The 27,235-nt window shown below is 33.1% G+C and overlaps 1 protein-coding gene across 2 annotated transcripts; it reads left to right on the top strand.

Moving 5' to 3' along the window:
• Positions 1-2,186: 2,186 nt before the first annotated feature.
• On the top strand, positions 2,187-26,946 carry LOC124353600 (arf-GAP with dual PH domain-containing protein 1-like). Of its 2 annotated transcripts, none has more exons than XM_046803513.1 (8): positions 2,187-2,617; positions 4,779-5,004; positions 6,319-6,502; positions 7,770-8,006; positions 8,822-8,956; positions 9,980-10,202; positions 12,955-13,015; positions 18,387-26,946. In XM_046803513.1, exons 1-7 carry the CDS (start codon positions 2,536-2,538, stop codon positions 13,005-13,007), a joined length of 1,140 nt encoding a protein of 379 aa, XP_046659469.1. In that variant the 5' UTR covers positions 2,187-2,535; the 3' UTR covers positions 13,008-13,015; positions 18,387-26,946. The 2 variants fall into 2 exon arrangements, with proteins under 2 accessions (XP_046659469.1, XP_046659470.1); XM_046803514.1 differs by having other exon boundaries at positions 2,198-2,617; positions 7,773-8,006.
• The last annotated feature ends 289 nt before the right edge of the window (positions 26,947-27,235 follow it).

The following is a 27,235-nucleotide window of genomic DNA, read 5'->3' as shown; positions in this document are numbered from 1 at the left end:
CTGAATAGTGACTGTGTCACATTGGTTGGTTAGATTTTTATTTAGGTAGTACAAGTACGTCAGCTGACAACAGTGATGCCAATGCAGTGATACAAGAGTCACACCACTCTCTTTTAATTATAAATAAAAATATCCTATAGTTTCAAAAATAACAGAAATTTAGAACCCTAAAACAACTATACGCAACACTTCAGCTACATTTATTATTAACACTTTTCATTGATCTTTGTTTATTTATTTATTTATTATTATTTCAACGGCATCCGCCAATATACAATAATTTCACAACATTTTCATGCAACTTAAATATAACATCAACAAAATAAATAACAACTAATTAAATTACAGAAAGTAGTGATTATGCAGTGGAATAATAAATAAGTATTAAGATTTGTGAAATAATGTTACAATAGTGAAAAATCACACATCATCTCCAACTGATATTAAGGGGAAAAAACTCTATCACTCATTACTGTTGCAGTCTCTTTTTAAGGTGTGCGATGCTGTCATAAAACATATCACCATCGGAAGGAATGCTGTTTCCACGCCTATGAAGTCGAGCAATAGGACCGTGATAGCTGTAATTGTTTGAGTGGTGGCAGGTTGAAAACATATTCCTGGATCTGGTTCCAGCAGGCACCAAGAGGGATATCCTACTCAGAAGCTCTGGTGAATCGATCGCCCCGTTGATAAGCTTGTGCAGGAAAATAATATCAAACATTCTCCTTCTGCACTCCAGCGTAGGCAGAAGAAATTCCTGCTCAAGTGCGGGGACAGAGACCTCCCGATAGGCTGCACCTCTCCGGACTCCTTGAAGTCTGCAAAATTTGTTTTGAATACTCTGTAGTTTGTGAATATGAGATGCGTAATGAGGGGACCAAACAAGAGTACAATATTCCAGGTTGATGATTTATTGCTTAACCCTCTAAAATTATTGAGAGGGTAGTCTATAAGTCCACTGACCATTAGTACCTGGTGGAAAATAAACTCCTGGTCGAGTTTAACAGAATGGTAAATGCACAAAACAGAATAAGTTTCATAACTAAAGTGCGAAAGACAAACAATGACTTGGTAAATCACACAAAGTTTAATGCTTGAGTTGATTTGAGGGACAGTATGGGTTCATAAGACCCAAATCAATCTAAATTAATTTTTAAACCTCTGCATTGATGTGGTCGAAGCTGGTGAAACAGTTTCAAGCTGGTTTTCTAATCTTTGTAAAGCATTCGACTGAGTTAATGAGGATATTTTGATCAGGAATATTTTTTCACAATACAGCTCTTGCTTTATTTACCTTATACTTAACATATATTAAGCGCAACAATATTCAAGATTAAATCTGTTCTTTCAGAGCATATAATGATCCAAATTAATTGTATACCACAAAGATTGATTCTAGATTCTCTTTACTTCTTTGATTATGTAAATGACATGACCAAAAATATCCCGATGGAAATCCATATGTTTGCTGACGACACTACTCTTGTTACCAAGCACTGGAATTTGGGAATCCTTGAATTAGATTTCCTTATCAAAGCAAATGATAGCCCAGCAGTTCATCGAAGAAGCTTGCTTAAAATTAAACTCAGAAAAAACCATAAATATTTGCTTTCTAACTCATAAAACAATAACACAAAAAATATTTTGACACCTGGTCTATGCACTGGTGTTGCCAATATAGTTGTAGCAAATTCAGCTGAGCTACTAGGAGTAATTTTGGATGATTGCCTAGACTGGAGTAAGCAGCAGGGCAAAATTTAAGTTAAATTAGCCAACGGCATCTTTATCCTTCGATATCACTCAACACTTGACAGTCTTCCGCTGTTTGAGTAACATTATGTAATAATACTATCCTTTGGGATGGCTCGTCTTCAAATCTCATGGAAATGTCTACTAGACAAAATAAAGCCAACCTAACCCTGTTGGGCTTACCACATGTTCTCATAGCAGTGAAGTTTTCACAGAATTTAATATTTTGGTTGTTCCATATCTATATGCATATTAGTGTGCCTGGTTTTTTTTTAAGTCACACACTTTAGAATATCTTACCAGAGTACACTCATATCACACTAGATTCAAAAACATATTTACTGTACAATATGGGCTTACTATTTGTGACAAAATACCAAATTTCTCTAGTTTTAAAATATTACTACAAGCATTACTTTGTAATCTGAAACTAAACGATTGGTGAAATATGGGGGAGCAACTTAAACTAATTGCTACAAAGCTTCCCGATAAAGCGAATGGTATTCTTTTGGCTTCTCCATTTATATTGCTATTGTATTTAACCACCATTGACGAGGTACTGATCGCCTGTATATTGTAATGTGGTAGACACAAAACTAAAGTTTTTAATGTTATCTATCCATTTTTTACTTTCCAATGAACGTTCCGATACCGCACTCATCTTTCATGCACTATTTATATTCAGTAAAACTACCTTTTTCAAAGTTCAGCAAAGTCAGGTCCATCCAGATCCAAGAGCTAGTAAACATAACAGACAGACCAAAATAATACCCAGTCAAAACAATAATGGCTGATAGTAGTGGTAAAGCAATTGAAGAACTTATGAAAAGACCCGGAAATGAAATATGTGCAGATTGTAGCACTAAAGGTAAGTAATTATTTATTCATAAAATATGTTTGTTATTATATTTTATTAACCATGAATTTATTTTGTGCCCTTTTATTAGAACATAACCTTGAAATACTAGATGTTCTTGGTGTTTCTAGACTAGTACCCTATTACTGATAAAGAGCTTTTTAATATAAATCGTATATAATTAATTACTAAAGTTTAAAAGACACATAGTTTGTTTGTTAAGCAGTTTGGGAACTGAACTGTTTTCATATCAAATAAAAAGATTAAAATTTGTCACTAACCCTCAATGAAATTATGTCAATATACCTAGGTCTGTTGATTTTCTGAGCACTGATTTGGCATACTGGTTTTTGTCTAAATGATTTACAATGGTCCTACCAGTTCTTTTGTATTAATCCTGCATCTGACAGTTGAAATTCCTATAATGTCAGGGACTATTTTGCTAGTTCTGCACACCTTCATTCAAATCTATGTAGAAATATTTATTATTAAAGTAAAGTATACACTATTAGTAAATTTATTACAGTAAAACTCATTGTCTCATAATTATTGTCCAAGTTTACCTGACGGGTAGGGTACGATAAGCGGACCCGGTTTTTTATATCGAAATTGGCAAACGATATTACTTAATCATAACCATCGATATAATAAATCGATACTGGTTAATTATTTTTAATGATTAATTAAATAATCTATATCAATAGCTGTAAACACTTTCAAATAATACTCTTAATGTAATATTTCAATTTTATATAAGTAACATTTGATTATTAAAAATGACAGTCAATTTTAGAAAACTACACAACATTGCTTTTAAAGATGATGACATGTTTTTCATGACTTCAACATGTTGGACTCGTGCGGAAAACCCCATTATGTGAAATTTGTGGGAAAGAAACAACTGTAACTGTGAGAGGAGCAAACATGGTCATCTTCAGTTTTCCCAATATTGGTTATAATAATTTGTTTGATCACTGTAAATATTAGATTCATATTTTAATTTAAAGCATATAACAAACAAACAGCCCTAACAGCTGTCCGTTGTTATTGACATTTGACTTGCTATATAGTTGTTTTTATGTTATTCACTTGTTTTACTATTATTGTTAATTCTAAGTTTCCGTTTAATTCATTCTAATATAAGTTATTACTGATTCTTGATTTATAAAATGAAAAATTGCAAAATTGCCAATGAAACTTTGCTTCAAAATAGCCTATATGATTTTAATTAGATATTTCAAAAAACTTTCAAAAAGATATATTGAAATTACCAAAAAGAAAATTGGGTTCTTTTCCGTTAATTCACTACCATTAGTTTTAAGGTCTGGAATTCCGTTAATTCACTACCAATGATGTTTGTACTTAAATTAGATTAAATTTTGGTTTTCTTTAGCCAATTGTGTTAGTTAATAATAGTAAATACCTGGAATGAAGTGATTTAACGGAAAAGAACCAACTCGTCTTATCTTATCAGTGATAAACGCGCGCCGCTTATCTTTTGCCTGTAATGAAACCTGCGTTAGTTCTGTCTGAGTTTTGTGAGTTGATCTGGGCTTGGACTTTGCAAGCTCGAGTTAATTTTTTTTTAAGAGCAAAGCGTTGCGCAGCGGGCAAGAATCGCGTGGTAGTGAATTAACGGAAAAGAACCGAAAATTGTTTAAAAGTATTTTCAAAAGCAATAACATACGGACATTTCATGGTAAACATTTGCGTTAGGATTAGCAATGTTTGTCATAATTAATTGCTTTTGATTTCATGATTTTCACACAAATAGATATAGGCTATTATCTGAATAAAAAATAACACGAAAATCAAAAGCCACAGAACAAATGTGTACAAATGATTAATTGTATTTATACAAGAACAACACCACATTCTATAATAAATTATCTTAAAAAAGAATCAAATTTCAAGAAATTTAGTCATTCTTAATTGAAACATGTTTTATTGAATAAAGGAATATATATTTAGAAGAAAATTAAAAATGTTTATTAAATTTTAAGAAAATATTGAACATTTTAAATTGTTTTACGCTTAAGTGAATGTTATTTGTTATAACTAAGAAAGAATTTGAGTTTATAGGTTAACTTCCTTCTGTGATGTCATTTGAATCTACATCAATTTGAATCATATTGAAGGCAAGGCAAGGCATATATAATATTTTATATTACAGATCCAGAGTGGGCGTCATATAATCTGGGGATTTTTATTTGTGCACGGTGCTCTGCCATCCACCGTGGACTCGGAGCGCACATCTCCAAGGTGAAACATGTGAAGATGGACAGATGGGAGGCCAGTCAGCTGGAACGGATGCGCGAGGTTGGCAACAGTGCTGCCAAGATGAAGTACGAGTCTCGTGTACCATCATGCTACAGGAGGCCGGTGGAGGGAGACCCTCAGTGAGTAATAAACAAAGTAACATTATTCAGCAGTAGTAGTAGTTATTCAGCAGGAATATAGAAAGTATCTATTTTTCTCAAATGAAAACAAAGAACTAATTCTTATCCAAAAAGTGGCAAATGCCAAAACTGTGCATTTAGTATTTTCATATAATGTACTTTTTATATAAATACTATCTAATTTTTCTGTCATTGATTATAATAAAGAAAGAAAATAATAAAATCAATCTTAATATCGGACTTTGTCTGTTTCTATTGTTTTCACATGTTTCTGTTGTTATTGTATCAGCCGATGGTTTTCTTCAATGGCTGCTGCAGCTGTTATTATATTTATTGTACATATTTTAGTTTCCTATTAAAAAAAGTGATTATTTTGGAATTTATTTCATCGCATAAATAATATAACAACTAACTTTTAACATTCTAAAACACAAAAATATACTTTGTAATAAATCATAAATCCATAAAAAATATTAATAAAAATACATTTTATGTTACACATTAGGCTGTATTTCTGAAATCAGCATTAATTCTGGGCATAAATTTGTATTTGATTGGTTTCTGTACACACTTTAATTCAGGAATGCAAATAGTTTTAATAATTTTACATAAAATGCGTACAATTACTTTTGTTAAACCATATAACTATACTCTGAAATCAACTTAAAATTTTAAATTAAATGTAGCCTATACATAGCCTGTTAGGTTTTGTTATACACTAAAAATTAGGTATAAATACAGTGTAAAATGTCAAAACGTACTTGGGCAACCAACTATCAGTATTATTTTTTACATCCCTTTGTAGTCCTTGTTTTAGTGGCTGAGATATTAATTAGAGTGGCCCTTTTTTTTAGAGAAAATTAAGATGTAAGTGACAAAATCGGTTTTGATGTACTTAGTGTGTGGTATACACCAGCAAGGTGTACTTAGCACCTTAAACCAGCAATAAGTGATCTTTCCTGGTGATTTAAAGGAATGAGTGAACACCTGTAGGTAGACTGCCATATCAAAAACGTGATAATCACTTGTAGTGCGATCTAAATGTAGTCTTACAGAGATATATTTGAGATTAAATAAGGGCTAAAACAAATGCAAACTAATGAAATGAAAGCTCTCCTAAAATCCGATAATTATGATTGAAATGGTTATATATCAACATAATAATTTAAAGTGATAATTCCTAACTTAAGAAACCAAAACTTTTTAAAATGTGATTACCTTTTTTCCATTTCAGTATAATTTAGACTTTGAAGAGTTGTAGAAACATTAGTAGTTAGATTCTTCTCAAAATTGCAAAGCTACTCCCTTGCGCAGACCTCTGCTGGAGGAATGGATCTGTGCCAAATACCTAAGAGAGGAGTTCAACCGTCTGGAGCGGCCCAGCTTCATGTCTGGCTCTCTGGAGGGGTTCCTGATGAAGAGGGGCAAGGAGGATGCTCGGTTCCACCCCCGCAAGTTCGTACTCGCTGGTGACACCATCAGTTACTATGTTAAAGAGGTCAGTGGGTCACAGGCTGTTTACCATTTGATTTAGTTTAGTTGCAAATTTCAATGTAAGCACAGCAAATAAGTGCCAGTAAATAATTTTGAAATAAGTGCTTTTGTGGTATTTTGTCTTTATTTGGTTGATTGTGTTTACATTTGAATGAGAAAAATATGTATAGGTATACACAACAGAAAAATGTTTACTATAAATATACAGTTTTATTATATACAGTGATAACGCATTTTCCGAATATTAATTTTTATTTTTAGCAAGGCCTTTCGAAATTACATATTTCATCATCAGGCGACTCCACAAATAAAATAAAATATTTACATGTTTCAATGTAATAAATATTAAAATAACATATGGTAAAGAATTTGGAAATATGTTTAGTCAGTATAAAATATTTTACATTTACATTTTAATTTTTTTTAATTCATCTTTATTAATTTTTTTGTTACAATACAGTATACGATACAATATGATAACATGAATAAGTGGTCAAAGCTTGATACTAGAAAACTAAAATACAGTAGTCATAAATTACATTTATAAATGTATATAATTGCAAGTAGCTACTATTTATACAGAGAAATGGAATATAAATCTTATTGTTGTTTCTTATGTACATAATTAAACTATTCTATTTGATACAGATCAAGTTGTTATAAATTATAAAATTCTTCTAAAGGGTAAAAGGTCTGTTCAACTAAGAATGTTTTAAGTAACGTTTTAAACTCTTTTTCTTTGTTAATGTTTTATTTGATTGTGGAATAAATTTAAAAACTTAACGCCATTGTATGATGCTTTTATTTAAAAAAAAAACTAACTTGAGATAAGGTAATACGAAAACTTTTTTCTTATGTCATAATTGTGGATATCTGCATGTGTTATAAGCATGTTAATATTGTTTCTTACCACCATTATACACTGCAGTATATATATATGTATAAATGGTGGACTGCTAGAATTTTCAATTCAATAAAATACTGTCTTACGGTCTCATCATTTTGTAAATTTAGCATTGCTCTTAGAGCTCTTTTTTGACCAATTAGAATCTGTTTTAAGTTTTTATTAGATGTCCCTCCATAAACACATATACCATATGACACATGGGATTGGAAATGGGCATAAAATACACCTTTTAATACTGTTAAATTACAGAAATGAAAAAGCCTTTTAAGAGCGTACATTTCAGAATTGATTCTATCTAAGATATAATCAACGTGCAGATCTCAACTCAAATACTATACTGGGACTCTAATATCAACACTCTTAGCAGAACCGAGAGCCTAAAGCTGTGGTCAAGCTGGCAGAGCTGAATGTTGCCTTCATCCCGAAGAAGACAGGACACCCCAACAGCCTTCAGCTGACCTGGGTGAGGGGAGACGGGTCCACCCGGCACATCTTTGTGTACCACGACGACCCGCAGACGATCGTACACTGGTACATGGCTATCCGGTGTGCCAAGTTGCATCGATTACAGGTCGCCTACCCTTCGGCGCAGGAAGATGAGGTACTATAACCACCAGATCTCCACACTCCTCCACTCCCTTACCCTCTCGGACCTCCTTTTTCATGGCCTTTCACTCTTTATGTGTATTTTCCAATTTTATTGATTCTATTCTGGTTAGCTTCTTTAACTCCTGTTCTCTGTTTGGAGAAGTCATCATCAAATCATCACATTAGTTTTTGGTGAATCTTCCTTCCTATCTTTCATCCTACTATCCTCAGAAATGTTTATGTGTCTCAGTATTTGACAGTGACGTTTTGATGCTTAAACCAAAGTAATTTTTATTGTACAAATAGTGACTGTTTTGATAGACTATTAGGTAGGTTTTCTTATACACTCATACATCAGTATCTGAGGTTTAGAAACAAGTGAGAAATACAATTACTAATATTTTCATTTTCCTGAAGGTTTCCTCCATGTGATTTTTTTTTGTAAATGTGTCGGATTTGATAGATAAACAAAGGTAAGTGAGATACAGAAGACTTTATCTGGATTAAGTGAAGGGTCTATTCCAAGCACCCAACCTAAAGGAGTTATAATAAAAAGTGACTAAGTTGGTAATGGAGTAATGACAAAATTAGTGCAAATCTTTTTATAAGTAGTTCGCAAATCTGCTGTATGAGAGCAACATTAAGCAGAGAGTATGGATAAAACAGTATGATGATGCATTTTGAGGCGCTTAGATTTTAGTGCAATGCTTTCTGCCTCGAGACACTTGGTAGGAAAAGTGTAAAGGCGAAGTTAACACTAGGATATATTTGTCTTTATCACTTAAAATCTTTATCATAGTATCTGATAAGTGTTATTTGTTACTATAGCTGGTGGGACTGCTTACGCAAGACTTCATCAAGGAAGGTTGGCTGTTCAAGACAGGACCTCGGCCCACTGACGCTTACAAGAAACGGTGGTTCACCCTTGACAACAGAAAGTTGATGTATCATGAAGATCCTCTGGTTAGTTTCAAAATGTAACAGTAAAACATATTCAATATTACCTTTACACATCAGATGTGCTATTAATGTTAAACTTCAGTGATGCAACGTACAACACTGCACACAGCAGTCAAAAACATATATTGTTAGACGTGGTGTTCCACTAGGTTTAATTTTAGTCGAGTTCTATCTATACCATCTACTAATAATTTACATAGCTGTGTACAAACTGTGATGTGGTAGTCTTTGTGAGTAACTACTCACTGCGTCTTGTACATTGTACAAAGCAAGCATTTCTTGAGAAAGCCAATCTTTGTTTCCAATATCCATTAAAGCATATTTTTTATTGTTTAAATTTTAATAAAAGCCTAGCATATTTTTAATTTCTTATAGTATGTTCTTAAAATTAATTACAAGGTTCCCAACCTGGGGAGTGCGACCCCCTTAGGGAGGTGTAGAAGATTTTCAAGGGAGGCGCCAGTATATTAGAATAATAGGAAAGTAATGGGGAACACGGCTTGCAAGCAATTCTTGTAATGCTCGCATGTAAGTTTGTTTGTTGAGTGATTCTTGACGTTTGCATGGTTTATATACCATATAGTATACTACACTATATTGAATGCTTTGGGACAGACAAATTGTGTATTGTTGTAATAGGCCCAAAAATGACGAGACACTGCAAAAGAAAATACTGTATAATGATGAAGTACAGAAAGGTATTTGAGATAACATTAAAGGTTTTGTAAAAAATGTATCAAATATTTCATTTGAAAATGTACAAATCTAAAATCTACCTAAATTACAAATAGAAATTTAAATCTTACTACTGTGTTGCCACAGTAAGGTAATATGATGCTAGAGGGAAGGCATGACCAAATTTCAGTGTGCTCTTAGAGGGTACATAGAAGGTACATGCCTGAATGGTTGAGAACCTCTGCGATACAAGATAATTTCGGACCAAGGTTTCTCATTCCTCCTGAGCACCATGACAACCTTCTGTCACTCACCCTAGTTGATACACTACTACGTATGAATTGTCCACAGGATGCACACCCCAAGGGGGAGGTGTTCTTGGGGCACATGCTGGAGGGCTACAGCGTGCGAGTGGGCGTGGCTGCAGGCTTCAAGGACCAAGGTTTCTCATTCCTCTTGAGCACTCCTGAGAGGCGCTACAACCTCTCTGCCCTCACTGCCCCTGACCGTGACCACTGGATATCCGTCATCCAGGATGTGCTACAACGGCCACTCACTCTGCAAGAGAAGACGAGTGAGTCACTATACAATTTGGCAGATTTAACCTCAGTTTTAACCCTAGATCTGGCATGCATTTTAGCCTTAACCGGCACAGCTTTTTAAACCCTTACCCAGAGTTAAACAAAACACTGCAAAATCAGTTATTACGCAAAACATAATGTGTTATATATAATTTTATTTGGAATAAAATATAGTACATTATACAAATTGGGTTTACCTTTACATTCGTAAAAGTATGTTGCTTCAAAGTTGAAACTTTTTTTCTAAAAATAGTTTTTATTTTCCACAGTCCATAGAAAACACTAAACACCTTCAATTTAAAATCCAAAATATCCGGGTTTTATGTTGATCAAGAAAATGTCTACTTATAATACAGAATGAAAACAACATAAAACTCAACCGAAAAGAATCCAGCTGACTCGAACCGGAACAGTCAAGATTGCATAGCGCAACAAAAATCTTTAGCTTTTAGCAACTACTAAAATACAAAGAAATGTTTTATGTACAATAGTGAGTACACTAAAAGAAAGCACGGAATCTGGGAATTATAATGATGTATCTTTTATTACAATTTGAATGAAGATTGTTCAAAAGATGATGTTTAATGCATAAAAAATTACAACTGCCAGTTCCAGGGTAAGTAATATTTTGTTACGTGAGGGAAAGTTATGTAGAATGTGCTAATTTGTAACATTGTTTAGTTTACAGATTGAACAATTATATTTTGATTTCTTGTTTCTAAATCTAGTTATGATTTTTTCAGTACTGATATTTATAACTAAAGGTATATTTCATGGAGGTAAGGATTAATAAAATTTGAAATCGGCTGAAGTCTTAGGTTGGTTATGACTCAATATGATTACATGAGATTTGCTCCAGTGGAACTTCAGGTTCTGTTAGAATATACACATTTCTTAGAAAGTTCTTCCCATACCCAACTTTTCCATGAGATAATTTAAGATAGTATTGCCTAGCTCCACACTAATAAATTCAATGTGTTAGCTGCTTAATTTATTAGTTACTAATTAAATCAATTGTCTAATAGTAATTAATTGTATGGTAATTGTATCAGTTGAATTTGTATATTGATATTTGTAAATTGTCATCTTTTTTAATGAAATGTAAAGCATACACATTATACTGTATTAAATTGTATGTTAAAACCTTAGAGCAATAAGAATTTAAGTTTATGCAGTTGGTTTTTTTTTTGCGATAATTAAGGTATATTAAGATGACAGTTTATACAGCTTAAAATAGTAGTAAATGTTAATAACAATACTTTTCAGTATATAGTTTATTTTTTGGACGAGGCCTATCAAAACCAAAGGTATAAACTATATTGGAAAAGTATTGTTTTATTAACATTTACTACTATTTTAAAATTCTTTCAAATTGCTCCGAGTCTTCAATTATACAGCTTAGTTCAATTTGATGGAAACATTCAGTTACAGTAGACTAAATTACAAATATTTAGATTACAAAAATTCTTTGATCCTAGATTTAACCCTTTACACGCCTCTACTGAATTCCATAATTTTCTTTTAATTCTGACGTTTATAAAATATATTTTTCTTTAAGTTCAAAGCTAATTTTTAATATAAATATGTTATAAGCAAAAAATATAAAACATGGAATCTTAGTCTAAAGTAGCATATTTAATCATAAAAATAAAAAAAATAACTTTGTACCATACTGTAATTTGATCTAAATACAAATTCTTGGTATAATACGAGGGCTGTTTTTTTTTTTCAACTACCGATGTGGTATAAAAATAAAACTAGGGAGAGTAATTAAATAAATTTATTATCAAAAGTTAGGTACATTGTTAGTTAATTTTCAACATAATCGCCATTTAAATTGAGGCATTTTTCATACCTGGGTACAAGCTTCTTAATACCTTCTTCATAGAAGTAAAACGAAGTTTCTATATAAAATAAAACTGAAAAATTGTATATACTACTAATTACTAAAACATTTCTTATCTAAGGTTTCGTGGATAAGGTATGTCATCTTATCATCTGGGCAGGCAACGGATATATTTGATTATGGCTCTGTAGGACCAGAAAACAGAGGAGTAGGTAGATGGAGTTAGACAAAGGGTGCCCCCCTCCCCCTGCCGCAGAATATACTTGTCTAAAAATATTTCTTAGTCAACCGCGGAGTGTGAGCCTGTCATTCCAAAGCCTTTTTATAAACTAAAAAACTCTCCAAGAGACGCAATGTATAATTTAGGATATAATCATATATGGCGTTTTGGTCAAAGTCCATCATTGGAATATATCCATCTATAGCGTGAGAAGAGTTAAATTTGTTTAATTTTAAACTAACTTACAAATTGACAGAGGAATTAAATTGTTAGTTTTTGTTTATCTTATTGTTGTTTGATAGTTAAAACTATTCAAATTCATTTTGACATGTAACAATAATCTATTTTTAGTAACAATGTAAGGATCCTCACGGATATATGTACTGGATTTTAGTGATTTGTTTTGGTTATATTACAAACTTAATAAGCCTAACCGTTTTTAAGAAACAAAAGTTGTTGAGTTAAACTTGAATTATTCCACTGTGTGATTCCATAAGATAACTTAGATGGCGGTTAAAATGACATGTAAGAATATAGAACGCAGCAAGGTTTCTTTATTTACACTAGCCTACTTGCCATGCCAAACTTTGTGGTCTTGGCAAATAATGTTATTTTATTACAATTGCATATAAATGTATTATTTGTTGTATAATAGAAGTATTTTATTTTTTGTGTGCAGTGAGCAAAGGTCTGGTACGTAAGCGTGGAATGTTCAACAACAATCGGAGGTAACGAATGAGGTAAGTGTTGTAGCTGAACCGATGAACGTAATAAAACTGTACTAACTTACAGCATTGTACCACCCGTACTTCTGGCGGAAAAAGAAATACATCCTTCGAGATAGTACTTCATATCATGTGAGAGCTCGTAAAGGTTAACTTTAACTTTGGTGCTACTAGTAACATATTTATGATAACCTAATCTAGACCTACTTATATCGCGTAATAACAAGAAGTAGATAGAGACAGAGTGGCCGACATTGCTTCCTTTCGGTAGACAGAAATTAAGGACGGACATGTAATTTTTACACTAAGTCAAATAAAGTCTGTTCTTTCTTATAATGCAGTTTTTTTAAGGCCCCCAGTAAGATAAACTTAAAAAATAAATAATGGCACCTAAATAATACCAAAGCACCATGTTTTTTGTTGCAAGTATGTTATGCTATTTGGAGTTATTATGTTAACCTGTTGAGGAGTAGCTGAAAGTTGTTCCAAAAGAGTACAGACGGTTATAGCCGTTTGATCCCAAAAGAGTATTGACGGTTATGACCGTCCATAACGGGGTTGCTAAAACAATCAATATTGCAACTGTTTATGCACTCTAGTGGCGTTCTTACATACTCTTTCGACTGTGAAATGTTCAAAGTAATTATTGCTGTACGGTGCTGGCTCCTAGTGACGGAATACCTAATCACAGATTTGCCGCCAAATGTTCTGTCATTTTCTCGCGCCACGTTCATTTATAGGCTGTACATGGAATAAAAAAACCCAAATGCTAAGGTTCACATCATGGACTTCCGAATTAACGTTATCAGACAGATACTGGAAGCACATGTTGCACCAAGAGAAGAGGCCGCATCTGCGACACGTTCGTTGGGCGGAGCCCAGCAGCCGCTACGCTTGTCAGGTCACCATTTCCCCCACCCACTACCAGTAAGGGAAAATGGCCGAAGGAAGCTAAAACGCTGCTTTGTGTGTTCAAATACAACACGGGGTGAGCGTAAAAGGAAAGAAACTGCTTATGTGCACAAAATGTGAAGTAGCACTTTGTGTGTACCCGTGTTTTGAACACTATCATACGTTTGTAAAATTCTAAAAAAAAAAACAAAATGTATGAATTTATCAAGTTGTAGATCCAAAAAATGCATTATTATGATATTTTGTAAGGATTCAATACATTTTGAATGAAAACAACACAAAATTTTTCTTTACTCCTGGAGTTCATTAAGGATAATTTTGCTTACTCTAGTATACACTAGGTATACTAGGAGGATGACGGTTATAGCCGTCAGTACTCCCCAACAGGTTAAATAGTCTTAAACATGTTTTATTAAGTATTTCTCTGTCACATAATATTGTAATAATACTGTTTCACGCATAGAAACATTACTATAATTGTTGCGATATTACATGTTACCAGGGTAATGTCAATTGTCATAAAAATGCTCTATTGCAAGTTTTATTATTGTAAAAATTGTATTGTAAATGTATGAAATAAGTCGATCAAACTATAAATTTCCTGATGAAACTAGAGAAATGTACGAATAATGTGTATTTTTGCAATTTTGATTTAGCAGTATATACCACTTCTGTAGGTATAGTCTCCCCTCTAAAACAAAAAAAAAGTATTAACAAATTCAAATATTCAAAAAAAAATATTACTTATACAAACATGGACAATACAAAATACAGACTTTTATGAAAAAACTGTATATGACAAAGCATAATCAAATTACTTTCAGCATTTCTAATACGTTTTATAAAATACCCTTGCAAAACGTGACAAATTGGTCTGTCATTAGAGGTAATTTAATTGGCAGTTCTTGGGTTAATTTTTGACAAAGTTTCTGCAGTGTTTGTACTAAATTTGCCTAGAAACAATCTCAACAATAATGACATATTTTGTTTTGAATTAGATGATAAATTCATTGAAGGAGGAGCTCTTCTTATTGGAATACCGTACACTAGTTTCTATTATTTGATGAAAGAAATGTCACAATTATCCAATAATCTTATTTTTATACATGAGGCCTTTCGACATAAAAGATGCCATTGTCAGGTGTGTGATTATCAAAACAAAATGGTGGTAAAAAGGAGGGAATGGAACTGGGCCTTTTTATTATTGGTTCATTCTACTTCTTAAAACCGTACTCTGAGTCCGCATTGGTTTATTATACCTAATTAATAAACCGATGCGGAATGGTTTTTTTTTTTGGATGTAAATAAAATTTTATCAAGTAGCCAATTTGGTTTTAGGCCAGGCTAGTGAAGGCACTGGATGAGGTTGTCTCTCAGATTCTGTAGTTTTGAGGCCCATGAATATTTGGGCATGACTTGTTGGACCTCATTTGACAGTATTTCACATCTTGTTAAATAAATTAGATATAATGGATCCGCAACGATTCTACATATGGTTTTTGGGGGAGATCAATGAAAAGAGGTTCTTGCTGGGTCCCACAGGGTTCAGTCCTTGGCCCCTTTCTGTTTACGATTTGCCAATCAGTCTAAGCTGTATATTATATGCAGATGACACATCTCTTAATTGTAAAGACAACTATTTAGCTAGCGTTTTTCATTGACCACGAACAGAGTAGTTAATACTAATGAGTCAAATCTTTTAAGAACTAATGAAAGTAGACTGAACTCATACTATTTTCAATGAGAAATTTTGAAATAGAGGATGACATTCCAAACCAGTAAAGCTTCTGGTGTCTATTAGTTGATGAACATACTAATAATTTAATATCAAAAATGTCAAGAGTGTGTTTCTTATATAAAAAATTAAAGATTAATGAAGACTGCATATTTTAGTTTTTTTCACTCACATTTATTGTATGTCCAATATGTTATGGGAAATAGTGTGGGTGCGGACACAATTTTTATATGGCAGAAAAGAGCTTTAAGAATCATGTTTGGACAGAAATTACTTTACCAGTACATAAAATACGACTGTTCCTTGCATTTTTATATTTTAGATTTAATTTATGTCAGAGAAAATGTTACAAACTTTTTTAAAATTTACAAATGTACATACTTTATCACACTAGACATGCAAAGATTTAGAAAGGTTGGAAAGATGTGCTAAGAGCCATAAATATCTACAGATAAAATTTACCAGAAGCATGGAGACGGTCAAACATTAAGTTATCGGTAGAAGATAACTCATAGAAATTTTATTTAAAATAGGATATATCTATATATTTATTTGTCAGTTGGCTAATTTTTACTGTTGTTTTAACTTAATTAATTTGTAAAGTGGTATTCGCTGGGAACTGTATATTACTGACTTGTTCCAATCTGTAAAGATAAATGACAATAAAAATGATTCTGTTCTGAAGTTCATCTAGAATGAGCCAATAAAAAAAAAAGGCCATTCATCGATGATCTGGCAGTATAGAAAAACAGTTGTAGAAATTATTATTATTATTATTTTATTATTATTCTTTATTTGAACATATTCTTAGGAACAGTACAATCGTCAGATTTTATTTGTTACATCAGTTAGAAAGTTCTGTTTAAAAATTCATTTATCTTGGAAGCCAGAGTTTTGAGTTTGTGTCCAAACTACAGCCGTCCTTTCAGTTCTAGTGGGAGGGCGTTCCACAGCTTTGCTCCGAACATAGTTGGCTTCTTCTCTCGTGGACGCTAGGCGGTGAGCTGGAAGATGGTAGTTTGCAGCATGCCGAGTGTTGTATTCATGTTGCTGTGCTCCAGTCATCACTTCATCGGGTGATTTCGGGTGTACGTAGGTCACAGCTTCTAGGATGTATAGGTTGACCACAGTGAGAATCTTCAGTTCCTGAAAGGCTTGCCTGCATGATTCTCTTGTGCGTAGGCTTGCAAGGGTCCGAATTGCTCTCTTTTGGTGTATTAGGACCCGTTGCAGGTTGCCTAGTGTGGTACCTCCCCAGACTGCTATACCGTATCGAAGATGTGATTCGTAGAGAGCATAGTATGCAGTTTTAGCTGTTCCTAGGTCGCTGATATGTTTCATCCTGTGGATCACATACAGTCCTGCGCTAAGCCTTTTACAGAGGTTGTCAATGTGGTGTGTCCACGTCAGAGAGTCATCTATTGTCACTCCAAGATACTTTGAAGTGCTGATTTCCTCCAGTTCAGGCTGTCCTCCTACAGTATCTTTGTGTCTTCCAAAGGTCATTGCCATGGCAATATTGCACTGCCATATTAACAGCCGTGTAAGCAGCTATCTCTAGCTCGTCTTGATTCGTTTTCCTGAGCAGAAGCACAGTATCATCAGCATACATCAGTGTACTGCTGAAATCCTCCATGTACTGAGGAAAATCGTTTGTGTAGAGGATAAAGAGGACTGGTCCAAGAACAGAGCCTTGCGGCACTCCTCGAGTGATGGCTTGTAGTCCTGAGCATATTTGGCATGTAACTCCTTTCGCTGTTGTATTTCACTTCTGTCATCTGGCTTCGTCCTGTGAGATAGCTTCGGAACCATTTCCAGGGATTGTCCTCGTATTCCAAGCGTAGCTAGTTTTGATAGCAGGTGGTCGTGGCTAAGACAGTCGAAGGCTTTTGCTGTAGTTAAGGAATATGGCTGTGGAAGTGTTTCCATCTTCGAGTTGATCAGCTAAAAAACTCTACCAGACTTATCAAAGCAGTTGTAGTTGATCTACCTGGTAAGAAACCGTGTTGATGTGGAGTCAAAAGTTGATTCATTGATAAATGTTCTAAAATCCTATTAAGAACAAGCTTTTCAATTACTTTAGAGAAGGTTAGGTATCAGTGATATAGGGCGGTAGTTTGCAGGTTGTGGTGGTGGGTCCTTGTTTGTATTTGGGGTAGACTTTAGCTATTTTTAATGCAGATGGGAATATTCCATCGGCTAAATGAACTATTGATAATTTCTGTTAAGGGATCGACAAGCTCCTCTTTGCAGATTTTCAGGAGTCTTATAGAGAAATTGTCGTAACCGGTAGAGGTTTATACCTTCAATGATTGAAAATCTGTGTTTCACAATCTCTGAGCTTTCAGATAAATTTCCATAAATCTCTATGCATATGAAAAAGTGGCTTGGCTCTCAACATTTCGATGACAACAATTACCTCAAAGACGCCTACACTGGCTGGCTTAAGGTGCAGGCGGCAGAACTTTTTGAAGAAGGCATTTTTAAGTTGGTGAAAATATTGATAAGTGCTTAAATCTTAATGGCAATTATGCAGAAAATTAGAGCAATCAAGTATGTAATTTTAAAATACATATAATAAAACATGTTTATTTATCTTGGTGCTTTTTAATAACCAAACAGTAGTTACTTTTGGAATAGCCCTGGAATAGATAAGGTTTTTGTTTGTATTCTAATATAGTCCAAATATAACTTTACTGTCTGTATGATAACTACTGTTCTTCTTGGTTTCTGTTGCAGGAAGAGAACTTAGACTGAAACTACTTTCAAGTCCTTATCTTGCTCTTCAGTTTTAATGTCATCTCTGGCTTTCCCCTTAATACCACAGCCTATAAACAGTGTAATAATGTTGGGTTCACATGCAGCTGAAGATGTGTTCGGAACTTTTTTTAATTTCTGCCAACGTAAGCTAAGAACAGATTAGGAAAGGGAGAAATAAGAGAGGGAAGGATGGTTTGAAAGGCTTTGGCAGCCAAAACATCTACCTCTTTTAATTCACATGAGAACTAGAATTAACACGGACCTAAGCATCTCTTAGTTTTCTAGTTTATCAATGAATTAATATGCCACCTTCGGTTTAATGATTTGGTTTCAGGGTATGATTGTATCCACATGTTACTCTACTTGTGGAAAATCTTGCGGGTCGGAATGAATAAGGTAAAAAGTAATATGGTATTGAATAGTTAATAATGTTTTCATCTTGGTAACATAAAGTTGACGCTCTGTGAATTTTACAGTTGTACAGCCAACTTCCGATTATCTGGGCAGTGTTTATCATTGATCATCCAAAACTATTTTATTGTAGAATATTCATAAGTGTATTATTGAACAGTAGCTTCAAAATGTATTAAGAACAAAGATAGGAAACAAAATTAATTACTGCACAAAATAGATTTTGTTCTGACAAATGATCTGTGTTAAATATTTTATTTTATGTTGTTATTGAGTCGATGTTGTGCAATGTTATGTCCAATGAATATTTACTTGCACAACTTAAACTCAAGATCTGACACCTTATGTTTGTGTGTACACTGGATACAGTACTGTCTCCCTTTCATGTGATATTTGCTTGACCAGTTTGTTCTTGTTAATTTTCACTGAATTAACGAAAACATTGTTTGGAAAAACTAAAAATAACATATATGGAAGTACCTAACGATGATAATTACTGTTGCGTAATTAAAATGAACATTTATAATAATTACAAGCATATTAACAAATTTTTTAATGTCTGACTTGTTCGAAATGGTTATTTAAGACGAAGAGCATCGGTATCAGTTCTGTCTTTCCTAGGTATGATCTATATATCTCACTTCCCACTTACACATTTATTACTTCTTAATTTTGTTAAGCCACTATTTGTATTTGCAGCCAGTGGTATAGCTGGAGAAGAATATCAGAGTGTAAGATGACGCATTTATCAGACGTAGAATTGGCCCAAAAATGCACGTAAGAACAAATAATTAAATGTTGCTCTCTTTGTAAACACTCTGGACGTTCGATCCATCCAACCCCTGAAAGTTTAGTTCGGCTACGCCACTGCTTGCAATATGGTTGGTCCACCGCCAGATAATCAGCAGTTGGCTGTACTTTAAATGACATCTTGAAGTTTTTTTTTTACCTGAAGAGCACTCCTAAATTTCCTCAGAGTACTGTGTGTTTTTTAGACACGTACAAGCTCAATAATGCAGAAGTATATGATATTAAAAAAAATAAATTAAATGTAATGAGACTTTATTTCTGTGGCATTCTTGGGATGAATGGTTTGACGGAATACTCATGTAATACTCGCTATAGAGATAGACTTTTAACTCCCCCTTATTTTCTCAACTTTATCCAGTGATCTAGTCTGACTATTTGAAATGGGCTACATTTTTCCTAGAATGTATGGTTGCTTAGATTAATTTGGAGCTTGTATTAAATTTAAACGGCCATTAAGCAGATTTCTTTTACTACAGAATTTGATAAAAAAATATCAAAGTCACAAAATGAAAGGATTAAAGTTATGGCAGTTATGGATTAAAGTTTTATATATATATATATATATATATATATATATATATCCATCCATCCCATAATATTTCCCATAGTATGTATATTTATATTATGGGAAGAAACTGGTAAATGGATGGAGAGAAAAGGGCTGGTAACTAAAATTATTGACCTGTTTCATGTGGGATAGGTTATATATGTAATACTGTATGGATATGGACACCGATAAAATGCGGTTGTAATAATGAATAAAGGCTCGCAACCATTTATGAATTGGTTAAGCCTCACCACAAAAGGTAGTTAAATATTTAGATTTTAGGTTAAAATGGGTGAACTTAGTATTTATTTCCTAAAAGTAGTTTAGTTAATTTGAAAAGACATGTTATTCATGTATTAATTGTTATAATCAATATTTATAAAACTTAACGGAATTGTATTTAAGGGGTGTAAAGATACGTGCTAACTAACTTCAAATTACTTTATAGAAAATGAACAGAAACTTCCTATATAAATAACATATCTTGTTAGTTACTGTGATCAGTTTTAAATGTTTCCAAACAATTTTAATGGGAAGAAACAGGGAAAGGGCTGGTAAATAAAATATTGACCTGTTTCATGTGGGATAGGTTATCTGACCCCTGCGGTTGGTAAAGTTCATATGGCTGCCTCAGGGAACTCTGGATATGATACCTGTAGGGACTGAGACGTCAGGGTCAAAGTCCAAGAACTCTGCGGTAAATGATTGTGCTGAACAAATGCACTCCAGATACATAGGTTGAGCTATTTTGTATATGCTCTTGGTTTTGTCGTCTCATTATTATTAAACAACTGCATCTGTGGAACTCTGACTCATAGTGATCGGAATATGTACGGAACTGGTCCAAAGAACCAGAGTCCACTGATGTAGTTCAGACAATGACATTTATGTACTCTCTTCATTCAAAACTGTTCAGTGAACAGTCAAGTACCGTACTCTATTCCACCAGTTCTCTATTGTTGTTTGTTAGGACATTTAAAGTTCGCACAATGTGCTCTTCTTGAACTGTACAAGCTTTTTAAAACTTTCCAAACATCATCAGGGATGATGAAAGCATACAGTTTTTCCAAAGTTGCAAACAATAAATTGGAAAAAAAACTTGGAAGCATGTGTTTTAACAGTGAATTTATCACTGAACCCCGAAGCGTGCATAGTGATCTCAACTTTTCAAATGTTATTTTACAAACAAAAATAAATAAATAAAGATGGTAAAGATACAAAAAAGTATTGCTGGGTATTCAAAAAACAATGTTCCAAATTAGGTACAAGTCCCTAATCATCTACTGTGTTCCTGATGCAACCTTCAAGTACTCACATTTCCTTCGAGAATAAAAGCACTTGTCCTTAAGGTATATGTGAGAGCTATAACAACATGGGCTTTGTCAAAGTTGTCAGCTAGAAGTTAAGGCAAGCTTCTGTACTAACCAGAGCTATCTGAACTCCACTTCGATTCAATAAACAAGAGATTGTTAGTTAAATCTAAAGAAAGAATTATGTTTCTCACATTTTGTCAAAGAGGGCTGTTGGCGTTTTTTTTTTTTTTTTGCAAGCATATCTCCCTCTTACTGCAACCCTGAGTATCTGTCGTTGTGACGACCCGAGATCTAAACAATCCATGTCATCTTGAGTGTCTTGATAAAGCTGAAGACGTCCCTAGGAGCTAACTCACCTCAGCAAGTTGTATAAATGCCCTGTGCAGGTGTAGACATCTGATAAGGGCAATCGCGTCACAGTCAAGAATGATGTACATTGACGTCTCTCTGGACTCCCTGCAGGAGCAACATGTCTTTGACTCGGAAATACCCATCTTAAACAAGTGTTGGGTAGAGTACGATAAGCGGACCCAGTTTTTTATAATGATTAATATAATCATCGATTCCTAACACTCTTGTCTCGAATACTAGACTATCAATCAATATAAAAGTATCTATAGTCCTCAATAACAATCATATGTTTGAAATCAAAATATGAATTTAATATTTACAGTGATGATAGCATAAATAATAAATGAATCAGAATGATCAACCAAATTATTATAACAAAAAAAAGGAAAACTCATAAATAATTAAGAAAATAAACATTTGGAATATAAAAATAAATGATAACAATAATTAGAATAGAAAATGGCAACTTATCGAACTATGTTTTCTCCTAGGTAGTAACTGCTTTTAGGAAATGGTTGAACGCCTCTTCAGAAATCGTACCTCTCTTGTATATAAATATTCACAGAGATGATCTACGAGAAGGTCGGCTGGTATACCACTTTTCAAACTGTGTTTTACGGCTCTCCACGAGCTTTTAACTGTCAGTGTTGGCACCAGTTGCTGGGTCTAAAAAGTTTTTGCTATAGTTGACGGTAAAATGGACCAAACCATAGCCACTCAGTCTAAAATATGCTTTCCACATGTCTGTTACTACGGTTGTTCCAGGCTTTACTTGTTTTAATACGAGAGGAATGAGGGTTTTTGCATCTTGTTTGTTTTCAGGACAAATCTCAATTCTATACCAACCTTCACGTTTTTGTCCTTCTGGTATGGTTTCAATTAAATGTAAAATCCAGGTTCCTTCTACCAACCTCCTTTTGTTATATTTTCATTTTCCAAAATTTTGCACTTGTCAATTTTCACCACCACTCCAGGACCTACAAGCTTTTCTTCCCTATTAAACTGTTTTATCAACCCATACAAAACAAACATCCCTACAAAACGACAGTCAGTCAGATATTGTACTTCTTGATGGACTGTGTAAATCCGAACTACACTCAAGAATTAAAAAGTCATAGTTCGTCTGATTTCTGGAAAAGAAGTACATCAAACTCACAATGTTGCACAGTCTAAACTTTGATCCTTCAAAAAAACTATTCTTCAGTGCATTTTTACTAAAATTATATCCACCATTACCTTCTTTTTTGCATCGGAAGACAACCATATTTGCAACTCTTACAGTTACATTTGTTTCTTTCCCACAAATTTCACATAATGGGTTTTTCAGTACTAGTCCAACATGTTGAAGCCACGAAGAACGTGTCATCATATTTTAAAGCAATGTCGTATAGTTTTCTAAAATTGACTGCCATTTTTTAATAATCATGAGTCACTTATGTAATATTCAAATATTACATGTATTGTCTGAAAGTGTTTACAGCTGTGGATTATTTAAGTTAATTGTTCAACATAATTAATCGGTATTGATTGATTATATTGATGGATATAATTAAGTAATATCGTTTGCCAATTTCAATACAAAAAACCGGGTCCGCTTATTGTACGCTACCCCAATTGTTAGGTAAGCGGTCAATGTCCAGTTATCAGATTAGAGAACAAGCTAATGTTTGATTTGTCTATTAATTTGGGGTCTGACAACTTTCACTTTCCACAATACCTACCTGCACATATCATGTTCCACTTGGAAACATCAAATCTACAGATGAAAGACTTGCATGTGGTTTGTCAACTAAAAGCATATAGCAGCAAGGATTCCACATATGGGACATTTTCAGTTTCATTTACTTTGAGTGAATATTACTTTAAAACTTAATAACAACGTGGATTTCTTATTAAGGGTGCAACACGGTCACTGAAGCTTTTTCAAACTTAATAAACAAAACAAAAAAAGGGACAACCCTTAAATTTCTTTTACAAATACAATCCGGACCATACAAATGGTTCATTAATATGCAGGATGTTTAATAAAGAATTACTGATTTTAAAACTCTAATACGTGATGCAAACGTATTAGAAAATTGGGTCAAATTTTAAAATACTCTCAGAATTTTAAGTTTTAGGTATCCTGTTAGAAATGCTCTCTGTTTTATCACCAGCAGCACAGTAAAAAATCTAAACAATAGCGAAATTTGATTAACTGTACTTTACATGTCTAAATAACAGAGGTCACCGAAGTTCATACTTGCAGCTTGTGTTACGACGAATAAAAAGACTGTTTCACCTATCCAAAGGGAAAATTCATAGGCAAGTCTAGAGATTTTGAAGGCCATGCATGTGGTTTAATGCTCATAATCACATGTGTCCTATCCAGCATTGAGGCAGTGTGTCGTTGAGGCTCCATCCAGTTGGAGTCATTTTTTGGTTTTGGGAAAACCCAAGTCTGCAACATTCGAAGGTGGCTTGTTTCCACTACTATCTGTACAAGTAATGACCAAAACACATTCATTTTTTACGACGCTCTTTCATGCGCAACGAGTTTGTATGCTTTCTCAGTTGTTTCCATACGTAACACTGTATATCAGGTTACGTTTACAAAAAATGTATTCTTGGCACGAAAGCAATTGTGGTAAAAATCTAGTCTTCCATGTCCTCTAACAGCGTTCCTGCAATCAACACATTTCCTGTTATAACCCATCCAAAGTGCTTTCACTAATTGTAATATGTAAGGTTTATAGTGCAAATTATGCTTTAAAACTCTGCAGATGTTACGCACACTCAGCGGGTGTTTTCTTCATGGTTTCCACTTCATTGACTAAATCCTTTTTCATGAGTAGGAGGTCAGGCTGGACTTTTAACTTTGGACAAAATCCTGCTTCTTCAAATTAGTGAAATCAATAACAAATGTTCTGTGGTAAAGGTATATCAATCCCAAAATGCAGATGAGAAGCAGGCTTGACGGAAAATCATTGACTTGCTCTTGGTGAACTGCAGAACATAAATGGCTTCCATGGAGCGAACTCCATTTTGCTTCTGAGAACATAAACTTTATGTGAACAAGGATTTAATGGCAGTTTCTAAATCTATGCCACTCATTCAAGCAAAACACATTTTTTGACCATCCCATATTTTGTAGTTATTAAAATTTAAAATTAGGTTAATCTTATTAAAATAACTCTGTATTTATAAATATTTTTAAATGTATAACTAAAAGTTTTACTTCAAATCTCTATAATCAAATTTGTAAAATAGTTTGAAAGTGTATTAAAAAGTATAAAACTGGGATAAGTGCAGACATTTGGTTGGTTAGTTTCAAATTGAAGATTTTAGAAGTATAGTACTAAAATTTCTAACTGGATTCAAGTTTGGTAACACTCAATTAGCCAAAATTTTGTCCGTTTGTTAAACTACAAAATTACATTTTTAAGGAATTGCTTCTAGAATGCTATTACAGAGAAAACTTATTCTTTGTATTGGAAAAAACTAAAAATTGGCTAAAATGTGTTTACTCACTATTTATATCTATTGTCACTGCAATGTTACCTGTTTCTAGTTCTTTGTATAATTTATTGTACTATTAATTGTATCCTTAGATTAAGCGTTATTTATTGACTGGGTTTAAACACAGTTATTTTGTGGGTAGTCAGCATGTTGCGGACATTAAATTATCGTACATATGTGTGTATTACAATATTGTATATAATTTATGGAAATCTTTTAGTGATGTAAGTGTTCATTGGTAATCCAAGTTATTTACAGGAACTGGGTAAATGTTATCAGTAAGTTCTTGGTTAAGGAATTATAAATCATTAAGTATTTCAAAGTACTATCTTTGTTGTTATATAGCTACTGATGTCTTGTACATTGTAATTGTTAATTTAAAATCTGCTTTACATACATAGATAATTAGCTAATTAAAACTTATTTGATATGCCCCTTTCAGATTACAAAAAATTAATAGTTATCCTTATCTACGTCAAATCCAAAAACAACTGAAAAGGCGTCACTAGTGATTTGTTTCAGAGATAAAACTACACTAAAAAATCTGCTGAATGGTTCTGTTATTTTAGTTAAAGTTGCTCAAAACAAAAGACAAAACAATGACCCAGTTCACACAGACGTATTAAAACTATGTAGGCCTACATTTACACGAAACAAAAGCAAACTGCAACATTAACAGTTATTGTTGCACCAACGCATTCTGTCTTCTGACTCTTGGCCACACAATAAAGAAGTTTAAAACAACAAAAAACATTAAATAATAACTTTTTTCTACATAATTTGCCTATTGAAGAATAATAATAACTGACAACTTAAAATTACAAATAAAATAAATGGGAGAAAAATAGTTCACTCCATTTGTTTAATAAAATAATTGTTTTATTATAACTATTAATTTGATTTTCACAGATTATTTACTGGATTTAGTGTCTTTTTTAAGCATTAAATGAGGCATCACAATCTACAAAATATCATGGAAAAATAGAAAATCTAAAATTAAGGCAGATTAAAATTTAACAAATCAAAATCATAACCTCACTATGAATCAAATAAAAAATACCTTTGTAATATAAATAAAATAAGGACACATGGAAGTAATTTAAAAAAAATTAAAAAGTATAATTTTGCAGGGAATGAGCAAAAATGTAGACTAAATTGCGATCTCATTTAACAGTTTTGTAGTATTGCAGAAGCTTGAAAATGATATGCCACACGTTATATGTTACGATTTAAGAACTTTGAGAAGATTGTATGAACACAATATGTCGAAAATCAAACAAAATTAATGTAGTTTATGTACTAGAGTAGATAAACTGTTGTTGGATAATAAAGAAAGGGAACGATTATTTTGAATATTCTAAATTAAGTTGTAAGATTTGTATTATGTAATCATTACGCACACATCATAGAATAATTAAAGATGAGCCATCTATACTGGCACAACCTCTAATCTAGAAGCTGACTGCCCAGCCTGAGATCTGTCCTGCTCAAGACTACAATGTTATGTAGGTTAGTCGTTGACTAGAGCAATATCATTGTTAACCTGACTTTTGTGTATATTTATAAAAAGATTCATTTTACTTATAAATATAATTATGTTGAATTTGTATGTGTTATTCTTTTTTGTCCCTGATGACTTCACCGAATTTGGGATCGTGTAGAACATAAAATTTTTAGTGCTTTTGGAAAAAGTTTTTATAAGAAAGTGGAAATTCTGTTTGTTATATCCACAACTTGATTTATCTCTGGAAAAACCAACAATTTTTAATTCTGGAACTTTGTAATTTAAGTATTGGATATCTTTGTAAGGGATGAACTAGGAATGAATTAAAACCAACAATGTTTAATTATGAAACTGTGCAAATAAAGTATTGGCACGATATCTTTGCAAGAAATGA

The sequence above is a fragment of the Homalodisca vitripennis genome, chromosome 2, assembly GCF_021130785.1.
Source record: "Homalodisca vitripennis isolate AUS2020 chromosome 2, UT_GWSS_2.1, whole genome shotgun sequence".
Lineage (NCBI taxonomy): Eukaryota > Metazoa > Arthropoda > Insecta > Hemiptera > Cicadellidae > Homalodisca > Homalodisca vitripennis.
Note: the sequence above shows the minus strand (reverse complement) of the source record. Positions and strands in the feature narration are given on the sequence as shown.

Coding starts and splice junctions, on each gene's coding strand:
- LOC124353600 (XM_046803513.1), top strand. CDS start 2,536: ATGGCTGATAGTAGTGGTAAAGCAATTGAAGAACTTATGAAAAGACCC. Junction 6,503..7,769: donor TCAGTTACTATGTTAAAGAG/GTCAGTGGGTCA, acceptor CAACACTCTTAG/CAGAACCGAGAGCCTAAAGC. Junction 8,007..8,821: donor CTTCGGCGCAGGAAGATGAG/GTACTATAACCA, acceptor TTGTTACTATAG/CTGGTGGGACTGCTTACGCA.